General features: G+C 39.4%; 2 protein-coding genes across 2 annotated transcripts; both read left to right on the top strand.

Moving 5' to 3' along the window:
- Nucleotides 1–41: 41 nt before the first annotated feature.
- On the top strand, nt 42–1,776 carry pole4 (polymerase (DNA-directed), epsilon 4, accessory subunit). The gene is made up of 4 exons (XM_059341600.1): nt 42–392; nt 1,084–1,168; nt 1,270–1,311; nt 1,513–1,776. Exons 1-4 carry the CDS (start codon nt 144–146, stop codon nt 1,524–1,526), a joined length of 390 nt encoding a protein of 129 aa, XP_059197583.1. The 5' UTR covers nt 42–143; the 3' UTR covers nt 1,527–1,776.
- Nucleotides 1,777–10,595: 8,819 nt separating this feature from the next.
- ccl44 (chemokine (C-C motif) ligand 44) lies at nt 10,596–15,213 on the top strand. Its single transcript, XM_059341460.1, has 5 exons — nt 10,596–10,782; nt 11,868–11,997; nt 12,713–12,860; nt 14,027–14,105; nt 14,211–15,213. The coding sequence occupies exons 1-4, from the start codon at nt 10,719–10,721 to the stop codon at nt 14,063–14,065; spliced, it is 381 nt and encodes a 126-aa protein (XP_059197443.1). The 5' UTR covers nt 10,596–10,718; the 3' UTR covers nt 14,066–14,105; nt 14,211–15,213.
- The last annotated feature ends 443 nt before the right edge of the window (nt 15,214–15,656 follow it).

The raw sequence follows: 15,656 nt of genomic DNA on the forward strand, positions 1-15,656 counted from the left end.
AATCAGCGCAGGCTCTCACTGAAAGGCCGGAAGCACATGCTGGCGCGCTGCTGTTGATGTTGTCATCTGTGACATGTTGCTTGAAAACGGTGTCGATTTGTGTGTTTTTTGAAGTATAACCATTGTGTAAAGAAAGACAGAGAATGGCAGCAGCGGTGGCTACACCTGTCACCCCCACGGAGCACGAGCCGGACCGGTGCGGGAGCGAGGAGGAGAGCCGCGGGGCTGAGGCGGAGGAGGAGAGCACGCAGCAGCAGACAGGCCCGGCGGCCGCTGTGACCCACAGCCGGCTGTCCAAACTCCCGCTGGCCCGCATCAAGGCGCTCATGAAGACCGACCCAGACGTGTCCCTCGCCAGCCAGGAGTCTGTGTTTATCATCGCTAAAGCCACGGTAAAAACACGACGGAAGTCCTGCATCAACACTGAATGCTAACGCCTGATGCTTCCACAGTGTGAAGCCAACGCTTACCTTGATTTGGAAGCAGGCTAGTCCATGAGAATATCTTTAATCCTGTGCAATGTGTTTCTTCTTTTTAAAATATATAGTCATTATGTAAAGTGAAGTTCACTATAGTTAGGGCCTAAACCTCTTAACATGCACACACAACTTGCAACTATTGAATTACTGTTGTTACTCTCATTTCATTATTTCTACACTCTCATCAGTAAAGTTGTCCATTTATATCAATTAATGTAATGTGTAAACAAAATTAAATCTACACGGGCTTAAAAGATACCATAACAGAGCCTGCAAAAACCCTAAATCAAATATATTCTCTATGCAGAAACACACAAGGTCAAGGCAAAAAGAATAATTTGGCAAAAAATAAAATTAAAATAATTTAAAAAATGAAGAAAATTTCTCTGCTTGATGCAAACATCATGTATGGGTTTATAATATATATATAAAGAAATAAAGAATGCATCATGAATATATTAACGTTAACCAGATAAAAAACGTGGGGTCGTCAGGAACGTAAAATGTGCTGTGCAGAATCATGTCCCATTTACTTAGGGTATTGATACTGGTTTTACTGTTGGCTTCAAATAACAGCATATTAATGCCATCTTCTTTCTTCCAGGAGTTGTTTGTTGAGATGATTGCCAAAGATTCCCTGGTGTACGCCCAGCAAGGGAAGAGGAAAACTTTACAAAGAAAAGACTTGGGTAAGTGTTTTAAAGACAATTTGAATGCGGATTGCTGAAACATACAGAGTATTAACCAGTTTTGACTCCCATTTCCCATCTCTTTTCTTTTGTCACTGCAGACAACGCAATAGAAGCCATAGATGAATTTGCATTTCTTGAAGGTAAGGCTTGCCAGTGCCAGGAAGTTCTTCTTATGCCTGAATATAGTTAAATTCACAGATACCAGGTTGAATAATTCTCCCATAAAACAAGAATACCAAAGAAGTATTCAGCATGCTCATGCAGATGTATGAACATACTGTTTAATATAGACTTTTTATACCAGTACAATTTGTTTTAATTCTTCTTTATTGTCTTTGTAGGCACATTAGATTAAATGCTGCATCCGAAGACAAGGACATTAGAAATCTGCCACCATCCATGAAACTTTCTGTTACAGAGACAAGACTTGTTGGTACTTTTCTACATCAAACTCTCAAATTGGATATTTATAAATGCTTTTCTACAGCGTGCCATTAAGATTTTTCATACTTCATTTTGAAGACATCAGTGGTAATATGTACATTATTTTGTAAATATTTGTTAAATACTGCTGTACAATGAAATAAATGTATGTTTTAAACAAACGTTTTCAGTTGTTTTCAGTTTGTGGCATCACACTCTGCGAGATAAGTATTGTCATTTTGTCTGTGATCAGAGTTAAAATGTCACATTGGCAAAAGTAAACAAATAAGTACACTGTTTCATTAAGAACAAGGGAAACTATCCGTTGCACAAGCTTAGTACTGATGCAGCAGCTGAACTAGGATGCTAATTCAGGCTGGGAATCTTAGTGCTATTTATATTTTAATGGAAACATTGCACCTACTCTGGAAGGTTAACTGATATTTTGATGTGCTGAGGATGCTAGCTGTCCTTTCTGTGTGTTCTCTGAATAAAATGTTTTCAGATAGATCGTGCACAGGACATGGGGAAAGGTCACGGAGGTATGAAGAGAAAGGCAGTGGGAGTGAAATGGACTGAGGAGAGGTGTATTTGTTTGAGTGTAGAACATAGACTACGTATAAACAATCTCCAAAATAATTTACTCCACTTTTCATCAGAGCACTAGCATAATTGGTAACAGAAGGGATAAAATTAAGCATTAGGTCAGTCTTGCAAATGTGAAAAACCGCAGATTGTTTCTAGATGAGATGCAGATAACATTCACATTCGGTTAGGATACCACATTGTTATGGGCTGCTACACTGTATAGTCTCAACTTGTTTTGTACAACACTGGTGGATCATTTCTAACATTCTGCAACTGTGTCAACACCTCTATCCGAGGTGCTGATCCTGGGACCTCCAGGGATGCAGGAGCTGTCTGGGGTACTGCCCTCATCCAATGGGAGGCTTCCTGCTACTTAAAATTACGAGAAATTATATATATATATATATATATATAATAATGAAATAAGTGGATTTGTGAGTTAAACTGATTCTATTGCGGGAAACTTGACAGTAATTGATGTGTTTTGTTTATTTGCTTGTTTCAGGGCATCACTGTAGTATTTTCTATAACTTTGTTTTAAGTCTTGTTCCTGTGAATTATTTTGCATTGTTGAAAGGTAGGGTCCTAAGGGAGTTATATATTATAGAGTTTAAAAAAAAAAGATACCATATATTGGATCAGGGGTTTTTTAAAATACAAAACATAATATCAAAATAATTTATGAGGAGCCTTTTATGCTTTAATTTACTAGTGACAGAAAGGAAAGAGGAGCAGCAAAGGGCCCTTGAGCCTGGACCAGATCGCTGCAATTAGGACTCCGATACTAATCCTAAGTGTGCTCAGGAAGGTGGTCCAGGACCTCTTAAATTACTTTTTTTTTTTTATATATATATAATTGTGACCATGGTATGTTCAGAGGGTGGTGTTGTACAAATGGAAAATGCAATTAAGTCAGTGCTCACTCGTGGACAAACACCAAATTACTGCATCATATCTGTGTCCTTTCTGTTCTGATAGTTCTTTTGGGTTATTGGCGAACATATTTGCTGATACTGATATCCTTGATAAGCAAATACTGGCCTGAACAATAACAGTCTGGATCTATCCTGGAACTATTTGCGATTAATGGACAAAGATGGTTTTTGTATTTAATATTTATAACACATTATAAATATCCTGTTATCAGCATCTGTTTAATACTCACTGTTTCTGCTGCAGCAGCACATTACAGTGCAAACAGGCCAGTGGTGAAACAGTGTAAATGTCTTGCTCAACACGGTGACTGTTGTATGACACTGAGAAAATCACACAGAGCTTGGAGTTTGCATTAGGAATGTATCTGAATCTCTCTAGACCTGAGATGTGTGTTGTTCTTCCTGGCAGCATTTGTTAAACACATCCAAAGTGTTCAGTTTCACACTCTAGGCACAGTCAAGACCCCTTGAGTTTTTGCAGCAGGGATTTTCAAAATAAATGCCTGAGTGTGTTTAAGCTGATTTTCTGGGTTTAGTGTTTCGGGGAGTAATGAAACAGAGCTGTGAGAAGCACAGATGTTTGGTTCCAGGAGAGCACCAGTCAACTCCCTGCAGAGGAATGCCTGACTGGCACGGTGGAACATGGAGTGCTCTTTTCTAATAAAATATAATCACATGTCGAAGGATTGGACATCATTTTATTTCCACAGTCAATAAAGACATTCCATTAAGGAAATCTCATGTGAAAAGAAAATGTAGAGCCTCCCCCTTCCCAGAGCTGGACATGAACAGCAAATAGCGGAATGGCTGATGGTCCTTCTTTAAAATGATGGGAAAATGGCATGCAGAGGAAATAAACGTTTATCCTGTAGCTTTGGTTAATTATTTCAAATAAACTATAAATACAAATTTCAATGACCTGTAATCAGATCACAGGTACAGATTACAATTATTTTTACAAATCGTAAATTTTCTACCTTTCATTTTACTGTAATACCCTTGATATTAAATGAAAAGTTTAACATTGTAGGAAATGTGCTTACTTGATTTTTTTTTAACAGAGTTAGATCAAAAGATCAAAAACATGCTGGTGTATGTGTGCTAAATATGAAGCCAAGAGAAAGATTGAAGCAGATGAAAGCAGCTGGCCTGGCTCTGTTGAGTGCTTGAACAGGACTAAGGGCATTCAGCCTCTTTATCAATCATAGGATGTTTTCGGAATAACATGAATTAAACCAAACAGAGTGTCATCTCCCATTCCTTTTTATAGCCAGATGCACCTGCAGCTGGTGCATTAGTTTCCTATTAAAATGCCGGATTCAGCATATTGGCGAACCGATCGGATATCTGTCTCCGACGTCTCTCAGTCCTCTGTCCCATCAACAAATCCTCAACAACATATGATTAAATGCACCTATAACCTATTTAATTGAGGAGGAGTGCTGCTTTGCATCCCTCTGTCTGTAAAAGTATGTATAAGTAGAGTATACGTGCACTGTGAACCTGCCTATGTAGGTGCATCTAAATTCATAAGCCCTTTAGGAAAAAAATACTGCACCATTGACTTTAGACCAGATTTTTGTCGGTCAAAGGCCAAAATGCTTTTTTCCTGCCCCAAGATAGCAGTTTGCTGTGCCAAAGGCCACACTGATTGGTGCAAGTATATTTGCTGCTTACAAAACATGACCACTGTGCATGAAAATGACAATAATTAAACTAACTGATATGAGCCTGCTAACATGCTTAAAGCAATATTGGTATGATTCTTAGCTAGGTATGATGTAAAGCATGTTAGCGGTAATTAACATTAAACACAAAGTACAGCTGAGGCTGGAAGTCATTCATTTCAATTTAATATTTTTTATCTGATAATGGCACAAAATGGAAAGGGCAAGGATCACCAAATCTTGACCTGTAGCTTACAGGTCAAGCCAATAGTGGTTGAGACAATTCACTTAAAACTAGTGCTGCAAGAGGAACAGCCAGGAAGTCACCGAAGCTATAAACACAGATTGTCTTTGACCTGGGAATGCCATGCATAAGTCCAACCAAATGATCACCCATTGAATAATTTATAAGGATTATTTCACTTAAATATTTCAGTCTGGATCGAAGTGGTGGACTGACCAAAAGGAACAACATTGCAAGTCCTTCTTGTCAATAATTCTCCCCATCCACACCTCTAAAGCGAACTAATTAGATATATCTGGTTTGTTTAATCTGTTCCAAAACTACAGGGGGTTATGAGTGGAAACTATTCCTGTACTTTAAATCATATAAATAATAACCAGATCGTCTTCATGTCTTTAGGGCAGAATAAAAAGACTGAAAAATGTGCTGTTCATCATTCTGCATTCCATACAGCTTGTTGTCTGTTTCGTACACCTCCCTGTTTGCCTCGTTTAAAGGATTAGTTGAAGTATTGCCCCCCACATTTTATCCCTCGGAAATCCCATTCAGGTACAGTAAGATCTCCGAAGCTGCATATTAACAGCAGTGAACTGAGCTCTCCAACATCTGCAGGAGGCCATACTTTCCCTCCATACATGTTGGGCTCTGCACCCCCTCAAAGAGGAGGACATTACATTACCCTGTCAGCTCCACTTCTCACTCCTAATGTTTTTATTTCAGATTGGTCCCAAGTTTGTGAGTTCACACACCTTGACAGGAGATATTTTAATTGCTGTAAAGATATTCAGAAAATGTATCTGGCCCACAAGCTGGGCCCGTAGTCATGTGAAAGGTATGTTTTTGCAGCTGACATTCCAACCTGATTTCTTGGGTCAATTTCTTGAGCAGTTAACCCCACCTTCAACACACACACACACACACACACACACACACACACACACACACACACACACACACATTTTTACCCCAACCTCAGCCCTTAGTTCACAGACTGCATATTTTTGAATCCAGGGTTCAGATATGTATGCCGGATGCCCATAAGTAACATATTGTGGCCTTATTGTCTGCATATTTCTCAGTGCGTCCACTAAGTGTTTTGGGGGGCAAAAGGATAATTTGTTCAATGTTACAATTTGTTAAGCCACAGGAACGTTGGCAGGCCCATATTTATCTATCCTAACAAAATGTGTCCATTACATGTCTCACATTAGTGTCTAAAGCAATAATTTTGCATGAGACGTGACTCATGGTTCCAGTATTTCCATGCCAATGTACTTAACATTTTTCTATGTTTGTTTTTCCCAAAGTTCCGTATGTCCAAAGCATTTAGGCTTATGAAGTGTGCTGCATTGTTTTTAATTAAGGTTGGGTTTTTTTAACCCCAGCTGTTTCTTCCTTCATCATTGTGCAAGTAATTACATGAAACCGACACTGTTTTGTCATGTAAAAAAATGATAATGTCATTTTTGTTTGGTGATGCATCTTGGTTCTCCTTGCAGATAATTTGCCATCATAAACACTCAATGTCAGAAGTTTTCTAGCATATCTACAATCGAAAATGATAGAAGCCTTTTTAGCTATCTAAAACATCTACTATAAATGTCAGACTTTGTTTTCCATCCAACAGGAATAACTTTGAGGGAAGTTTCTCCACCCTCCAACAGCTGCCTCACTAGATTGGAAGTTACATTTCTGCTGATATTCAAGGATGCAATCACACAATCCCAAATGTTTACATGTTAGTTGTCATTATAGAACCCATGAGTGAGACACAGAAGCAATCAATGTAAGGAAAAGATTCAGCTGTACCAAGTTCAAGGCCAGCCCTGTCCCTGTCAGCTAAACAGCATTGTCAGTTTCACATATTTTCTCACAGGTTACTTTTGTTCTTGAATATCACAAAAAAAGTTTGCATAGGTAGGTGGTTGGGTGGATGGCTGGCTCAAACAAACACAGGACTCTCACCTGCTGTTCATGTTTTGGGTGGCAGCGAATGTCAGCAGATATCTGCATATCAAACACACTCATCCTAACCCAAACCATGATCTTTTAATAAACAAACCTCAAACCAAACTGCAACAGTCTGACAACAGAAAAGTTTTGTTTCAAGAGTGAGGTAACCATATTTTGAGAAATGCAACTAATCAAAACATAATGGAGAAGGTTGTTTAGTTGTATGGGATTAAAATTTTTAGGAGACAGAGTTGTCAAGGCAGGCAAAAATCCAACAAAGGGTAAGGCTAAAAATTAGAACAAATGTTTAGAAAAGCAATAAAATAACTATTTAAAACCAAAACATTGGACTGCTAGGGAATACACACTAGACAATCTAGTGGAAGAACAATGGATCTGTGCCTGTATATGTAGAGAGTGGCTGATGAGGGAATGAGGTGCAGGTGGGGAGATGGGTGCTCAGGTGAGGGGATTGAGGCCACGTTTATACATAGCAGGGTATTTAGAGAAACAAATACCCCCCCCGTTTTCAAAACAGTTGTCATTTACATCAACCCGCATAAATACGCCATCAAGCTCCATTTTAAGTATGCCAAACATACGGGCGGCAGTGTAGGGAGAAGGATAAAGCCATGCAAGCCAATCAGAATCCTCAGAATCAATAACAACGAATACCACAAGCGACTTCCTGTTCCTTTCAAAACAACTAGATAGAATGAGCGTGAGAACCTAAAAACCCGTTTCTCCCAGTTGACACAACAACACATAACTGGGGTTTTCCAAATTCTCCTCTTTGCCCGGAGTTTTTAGAAATAATCGTTTTCCATGATAAAAACAGGGTTTTCGTGTAAATGAGAGGCCAAACCGCATATCTGCATTTTCCTTTCGTGTAAACGGGGCCTGAGATGATTGCAGGGCAAAATGAAGTGACAGGATTTGATATGACAGGAGTGTATGGCATGAAAACAGACCAGATGTATTAATAAAGTTGTGGTTGTTCAAAATGAACAGGTTTTAAACAAACTTTTATCAGACCGTGAACCTCAAAACCTCATCAAGTAAAACATTATCTGAATTTCTAGACTGTACTCAACATAAGTTTGGGGAATTTGGGCCTGTGAGACCCTTTGAGAACAAGGGAATGAGCAGTGCTCCAAGCAGAAGGCAAATGAACAAAGGCATTCAAACATTTCCTTGCCACATAGTTTATGTGTTAGTATCTTATAATGTGTATCAGACCTGCTAGAGTAGAAAAGAAACACAATTAGCTCCATTAATAAGAATTACAGCTCAATTATAGTTAGTAATGAGTAAGAAATGTTAACACTGTCAATTTAATATGTCAGCAATGAGATGTAGCTACATTTGTCTACCTGTCATACCTTAGCAGGCCTTTGATCGATCATTTTATACTCTGTTGTTGGCAGCATTGCCTGACTTTGGCATCTGTGTTTGTCAGCCTCTTTACCACAAGGTCAGTTCAAAGGAATATCTTGAAACAGATGCAGGCCTACATCAATTTCTCTGGTACTCGGTATAATCAGGTCCTGATGCCGGTTTCTGTTGAAGCCTCTCTGTAATGGATGTAGATGCTTGACTCTCAGATAGTCTTCAGCTTTTTCTTGTGGTGTCCAGTTATGGAAACTACATAATAATTTTATTATGATTTATGGCTAGACAGGGAGAGGCTACACAGGCATATTAAGGACATATTTTTCAAACATCTGAATCACTTTATTGGCCAAATACCTTACAATTACTTGGTGACATTGGTGCATTGGCATGAGCCAAGCCATAAAAAAGAAATAAAAAACCCAAACCAAAAAACAAAGGCCTGGGTTGTGGTTTTATATTAGCTGCCAGACTTTAAAGTTTGCTCTGTGAATTAGCAACATGATTAGAGGGGCCAAACAAAAGAATGTAAGATTTGTCTTTATTTGTCTGAGGAATAATGTGTGACATTTATCACCGGAGACTTTGACACACCCTTTAAAACAAGCTACATAGTGAGTTTAAAATCAAATGTGCAGCGGTTTGTCATCAGCATAAAAAAGAGAACTGAAAAGAAAAATGTTTTACCATAACATGAACTCATGGGAGCATAAAAACTGAAAAGAGCATGAGACCAAGTACTGAACCTTGCGCAACTCCACTTCCAAAATGAGCAGTTTAAGGGGGGACATGACCCATAACAAGCAAGCAAACTTTAATTATACAGTAGAACACTTTTAAGAAGATAAAAGAGACAGAGGAGATATTAGAAAAATGACAAACTCAATTAAGTGTAAAACCAACAAAATACTAAGTATAAAATCAAGATAGGTTTTAAGTTTTTTATGATCTTTGAGATTTTGTGGGAGGCTGTTCCACTCAAAGCATAATTACAGTACAAGAATAACATATACTGTGTATAATATCACATATCTACAACAAGCATTTTCAAACCATGTTAAAGTTAAGCAAATACATTTGTGCAACTCTGCTGCAAGTCTGATCCAGACGCACCTGTCCACAACTATATTATGCAGTTTCAAACCAATGATATCGCTAGAGACATGTAATGCAACCCTTAAGACAAGCTACATTGTCACTTTAAAAGCTAACATACAGTGGTGTGTTATCAGCATAGAAAGAAAATATTGTTTTGACAACACCCTGAAATAGTGGGAGCATAAACACTGAAAACAACAAGATGCCGAGGACTGAACCTTGTGGAACAACTTGTACAAAATGCACTAAAATGTGCAACTAAAGACTGGATATCACCTATCACATGCAAGCAAACTCTTTTCGGACAGTATTGTACTTTTGGGGAGATAAAAGTGACAGAGGAGACATTTTCAAAACAGAAAAAAAACAATTAAGTGTGCATACCACAAAATACAAGATCTGAAATCAGATGTCAAAGAAAACAAATCGGTTTGGAGAATCTTTTTGCGAGGCTATTCAAGAGTTAAAAACAAAAAACGCACAAGGAAAGTTAGAGCCTATTTTTAATGATACAAGAATAACATATACCAAACATTTAAAATCATATCCACAACAGACCATGATCCATTTATAGATGTTGTCTTTCAGGGTTAACTTAAGCTAATAAATTCTTTTTTTTAATCACAGTTTCAAGGTGTGTTTGACATTTTGTCTGGAATCCTACAGAGAGAACATAACTCTGCTGCAAGTCTGATCCAGATGCACAAGTCAGACACGCCTACTGTTCGCCCTGAGAGTTTCCACAACTCAGTCTACAGCTGCAAACCAGGGTTAATTGGATATTATTTGGAGAGAAAAAAATAGATTTTTTTTAATATCAGGACTGAACATGTACTTTGAACGCCACATCTTTGATTCTCGCACCCATTAAATGAGTCTTGGAGAATGAAATGGGTAAGCAGAATGAATAAGGAATTTAAAACCTAATATGAGACAAATGAGGCTTGCCATCCTGAGTGAAGACGGAGGAAAGGAGAAATGAGTGAGAGGTGAGATGAGTGTGAAAGAAAAGGAGGATGAGGGAGGGAGTTTAGCTGAGCGTGAGAATGACTGAAAATGGATAAACACAGAGGGTGGGAGGGGAAGACGGTAAGACAGAAAAAGAGAGGTGGTGGAAGTGAGTGAGTGAGAGATGGGCAGGGAGGTATAAAGAGAGGGAGGGAGTAATATAAGAGAGGCAGCCATAGAGGGAGAGGTGACAGAGTAGATTATCCTCCTCTCCTCTCCTCCTCTCTGCCAGCCTCATCATGTTCATGCTGCAGATGTTGACTGTTATCTCTCTGACTGTTATTCTCTTGGCATCTGTGGAAGGTAGGACACCATACTTACTATGTGTGTGTGTGTGTGTGTGTGTGTGTGTGTGTGTGTGTGTGTGCGTGCGTGCATGCGTGCATGTGGTGTGTGTGTGTGTGTGTGTGTGTTTGCATGGCTTGCATGCACCCTGCAGGTGGACAGTGTAGCAAAGACAGCGATGGCGATGACAGAAAAAGGAGAGAAGAGGGATAGCAGCAGCAGGAGCAGGAGGGAGGGAGGCATGGATGTAAACAGAGGGGCAGAACACAGGAGGACGAGCATCTGAAATCACACAACACAGAAAGAAAGCAACTGTCTCCGTGCTCAGTCTGCGTGATGGGGCTGTCTCATCTGTTTGTTTTTTTTGTTTGTTTTTTAATGTTGTGAAAGCACTGGAAGTGAGGTGATGTTCCCGGGGATGGATTGGAAATCATCTGTAGCATAGCAAAGCAGCACTGTCCTATTTTACAGCTCTTATTGCTCCTGCTGCTTCCATCGCACTTTAATTTGTTTACACATTTGCTTTGGATGAAAAGGCATCATGGCACACCCTCCACACAAACGCACACTCCTCCTCTCTTTCTCTCACTTTCTCTGTCTCTCATTTCCCTGCCAAGGTAGTATGTTTCGCAGCACAATGGGATGCCATTGTAATTCCTCTGACATTCTTGTGTGTATGTGTGTGTGTGTGTTCATATGTGAGTGTGTGTAGGGCATGTGCACATTCTGCAGAACAGATAACATATGGCTGTATAGAAAAGCGGTTTCAGTCTTGGCTATACATTTTCACTTCATATCATCATTTTGTGCAGTAAATATTAATGTACATGATTTCTGTATGTTATGTTAAAGTTTTTTGTGATAATGTGGAATTTTGCATGCTGTTTAAAACTTTTGAGACTGTCAGGATGTTGCCCTAGTGCTCTGTCAATACTTGAGAAAAATATTTTCACTCTGAGATAATCTGCTAAGCTAAAATAAAACCAAAGGTGTGAAATAGAAGGCAGTAAGCCAACATAAAACATTTAATTTTGCCTTTGTTTGACATCCTTTTCTAATGTTTTCTTGTTCTCTTTTCTCCATGTCTGTCTCTTTTTCCCCAGGTAAAGGCGTGCAGATGCAAAGGGATGTCCAGTGCTGCATGTTGTACTCCCAGGGCAAGGTGCGTACCAAAGATGTGTTGCGGTTTGAGGTGCAGACGGAGGGGCCCGACTGCAGTATACAAGCCATCATGCAAGTATTTCAACTATCCACTCCTGGAGCTAAAGAGCACACAGCAATCTGCAGGCATGGAAAATATGCCTCTCGTTAGAGGAGGGCAGAGCTGGGCTGAGAGGCATTGTCATCTTTCCAGGTCATGTTGTTATGGCAGGGCTCGGGGCTGTATTTGCCAGGGAAGTAAGAAAGGAAATATGTGGGAATAACAAGCCATCTGAAAATACCTTCCGAGCCAGCTGAGCCCTGCCGCAGCCATTCAGTCAGAACAGCAGGGTTTAGTTAAGTAAACCATTCTGCATTGTGATACCTATTGTTTCCAGCGGGTCAGAGAAATCTGATGTAGCTGGGGGAATGAGGAGCTTGCTTTTTCATACGGTCCAGTTAACAAAAACATAGAATTCTCATACAATAGTTCTTTTGGTCCTCGCTATTTCGGTGGTTCCCAACCTCTTTTCGTCAACTTTGCTCACTTTTGATCACAGTTTGACTTCTTTCTGCCAGAGGAAAAAAGTGGCTCTATTTCCAGCATCTATTCCTTTGGGCTCAAGCTCTCAGAGGCTTTGCTTCACCTGAAAGACATCTTTGTAGTCCGTCATATTTTTTTTGCTGAATCACTGTTTTTTTTTTCTTCTTTTGCTTTTATTCTTCCAGAGGGTTAAAATTTGGGGGTTGTGCTGAACCTTAAACTGCCATCCTGTGTTGTGTATTAAGTGTAATGTTGTTTTTATAGTCTTTACACGAAGAAGGCGGTGAAGTGTGCAGACCCCAGAGACCGGAAGGTGAAGAGGTTGCTGAGAAAGCTCCTGCAGAGACAGAGAACCAAGGCCCACCGAACAATGTGGCTCCTTCCTCATGACAACCTGCCCGTCATGTCAGAGGTACAAGCCACTTTACATCTACATAACATCCAGCAACACACTATATGTTGAATTTAATAAAATAAAATGTAATAAAAGGGGATATATTATGCTAAATGTTCAGTGCTTGTAGAATTATATTTGGCCATATGGATTGCTTACCAGCCCACAAACTGTAAAATAAGACAACACAAGTGTTTTTGTGGGCAACATAGATCAGAAAAATAGGATTCAACCAACATCAACAGCAGCATCACAATCTGAAAAGTGAACCAAGTGAAGAAGTGCCTTAAACCTGCATTATTTCAAATGGCCAGCAGGGGGCATCTCCACTGACTGAAAGAAAAATGGTCAGATTGTCTAGAGATCTATGAGAAGATGACCTTACTTCTCACTTTATTGATTGCCTTAGTTAACATTTTCTAAATAATTTAATGGTCTCAATCGTAGTTTTAAGTCTTCTTAAAAACAACATGATGTTCAGATATTATAGTGTCATTTAGGTAGTGGCTGCCTTGTGACTGACACGTCTCAATGATGCACAGTGTGTTTTTGTCTTAGGAATGTTACTTACATCTTGGTTTGCTAAAAAAGTGTTCTGCATTGTTCAGCATCTCAGGAGTGGGTTGTTCATTTTGAATTCAGGATGTACCTCACTAAACTAGGTAGCTCTAGCGTTAGCTAATAAAATAGCATCCCCTACTACCATATCCATACTGCCCATGTGCCAATGTAGTTCCTAAAAATCAGGACGATGACTCAAGGCTTTAAAACTGTAGACCATAATCTGATTAATGGTGTCTGAGTATCTCCACTCATGGCTACGTTTGTGAAGTTGTGGTATATTTTTCTTGCAGCCAATCAGAGTAGACTGAGCTTTTTCAGGAGGGGGGGCTTAAAGAGACAGGCGCTAAAATGGAGGGTTTCCAACAGAAGGTGAATGTAGATAAATTCAGACGGACAGTAGAAGAAGATTATGTGGTTTTTGAACATTAAAGTCTATATACATATTCTAGTGGAAACCCAAGATAAAAGTATAAACCTGAAAATGAGCATCATATGTCCCCTTTAAACGATATTCATTCAGCCAAAAGTAAACAATGTCATCTATCATTATTTGAGAGAGACTAATTTTTATGATGTAACTTGAGACATTCATAGGCATTCCCTCCTCTTGTGATCATCAGGACAAGAAAGATAACTGGGCCGTCCTCAATGTGGAGTGATGAAGTGCTGTCAAATATGGAGGAAAACTCATAGTCATAAGTACGTTGGTTTTTGTTTGTATTGTTTTTACAGTGCATGGTATATAATGTGGGAAAGTACCTCCCATGAATGTCTCATATCCTATTTTTGCATACTTTTCTACAGGCCAAGTAAACTTTCAGCAGCTCGTCATCTTTACACGGCGCAGCTTGCTGACTCTCCAGTCGTCTCGTGTCTCTCTCTATCTACACTATCTGTCTCCCTGGGACCGGACCTGGGCAGCAATACATATTTAAATGGCTTTAGATATTTAAACATGAACTGTGCTTGAAATTTTCTCAAACACATGGCTGAAACCGTCTCAACGGAGGAGTATTTACTTGTAAGATAAGTTGAATAGATTTTTTTTTTAATGGCTCATACTGTTATTTACCAGAGTCTGCCTGGAAGTGTCTCCCTCTGCAACATTACAACTCGTGGCTGATGTGAAATCAGTATAGAAGGTGTAATTAACCAAACTCAAATTTATAGAAAACTGTATATCAGCAAGGTACTCTATGCTTATTTGTGACTTGTATACCTTCAGTAATGTGTTTATACCACTGAACACAGTAACATAGTTGGGTTTTCATCGTGTGCAGAATATAGGGGAACATCTCTGTAGTATTGATATGCACTTTGTTTGGTTCAATTCAGGTCCAAGTTGTCTTATATTATAAAGATCCTTTGTCAGGCTTTAACCTGATGTTTAAATGACTGTTAGACAGGTGAAATCAAAGTGGGATCAGATGGAAGATTTCACCTGAATACAACTTTCTGTGTCACATGAAGAGTAAATGTTCCTGATATTTTGTCCACTCTGTATATTGACTGTTTGTAAACTCAGCATGAACCCAGAGTCAGTCTTTTAAAACGACGCCCTCAGGCATCTACCAGAGGTTTAAATATCTACGCATTTGCAGTTTACGTTTGTCTTTTTCCACTAATAGTCCGTCACTAAACTATGCCAAAGTATTCATGATTCAATTCACCACATGGCAAGGCTGTTAAAACTTAGAGGGCTCAATTGTGTGTGAAGCACACAAGTATTGTATTGTAGAAGAATGCACTGTATGTTAAAACAAAGTATCTCAAGTGAACTATTTTATAAATGAATCTAAAATAATAACTTGAGCTTCCTCACTGTCCTTTTATTGGTATCATGTGTGTGTCTGTGTGTCTTATTTACTACAAAGTAAACTTTATTTAGCCATACTGCCTGACAGTCGAGTGGGAATCACTCACCTCATCACAGAGACAGTTACAGACAGGTAGGTACAGGTGGCAAAAGCAAGAAACACAGCAGCAAAGAAGTTACAACCATCTGGCAGCTGATTGGAGAAAGGGAGCTGGTATATGTGCTGCAGGGCTGATGAGAAAATTAGGGGCAGGTGGAGAGATGGGTGGGGAAGCTGAGGTGAGAAGGAGGAGGTGATTACTGGATGGATGGGATTGGCAGAAACTGGAATAGATGGAGAGCCTGAAGGATACATGGTGGTGTAGTGGCTTTTACCTAACAAGCAAGAGGATCGTAGGTTTGAATCCTCGCGGCTCTTCTGTATGAGGTTTGCA

Source organism: Centropristis striata, chromosome 9, assembly GCF_030273125.1.
Source record: "Centropristis striata isolate RG_2023a ecotype Rhode Island chromosome 9, C.striata_1.0, whole genome shotgun sequence".
Classification (NCBI taxonomy): Eukaryota; Metazoa; Chordata; class Actinopteri; order Perciformes; family Serranidae; genus Centropristis; species Centropristis striata.

Coding starts and splice junctions, on each gene's coding strand:
- pole4 (XM_059341600.1), top strand. CDS start 144: ATGGCAGCAGCGGTGGCTACACCTGTCACCCCCACGGAGCACGAGCCG. Junction 393..1,083: donor TTATCATCGCTAAAGCCACG/GTAAAAACACGA, acceptor TCTTTCTTCCAG/GAGTTGTTTGTTGAGATGAT. Junction 1,169..1,269: donor TTTACAAAGAAAAGACTTGG/GTAAGTGTTTTA, acceptor TTGTCACTGCAG/ACAACGCAATAGAAGCCATA.
- ccl44 (XM_059341460.1), top strand. CDS start 10,719: ATGTTCATGCTGCAGATGTTGACTGTTATCTCTCTGACTGTTATTCTC. Junction 11,998..12,712: donor TGCAGTATACAAGCCATCAT/GCAAGTATTTCA, acceptor TTGTTTTTATAG/TCTTTACACGAAGAAGGCGG. Junction 12,861..14,026: donor ACCTGCCCGTCATGTCAGAG/GTACAAGCCACT, acceptor TGTGATCATCAG/GACAAGAAAGATAACTGGGC.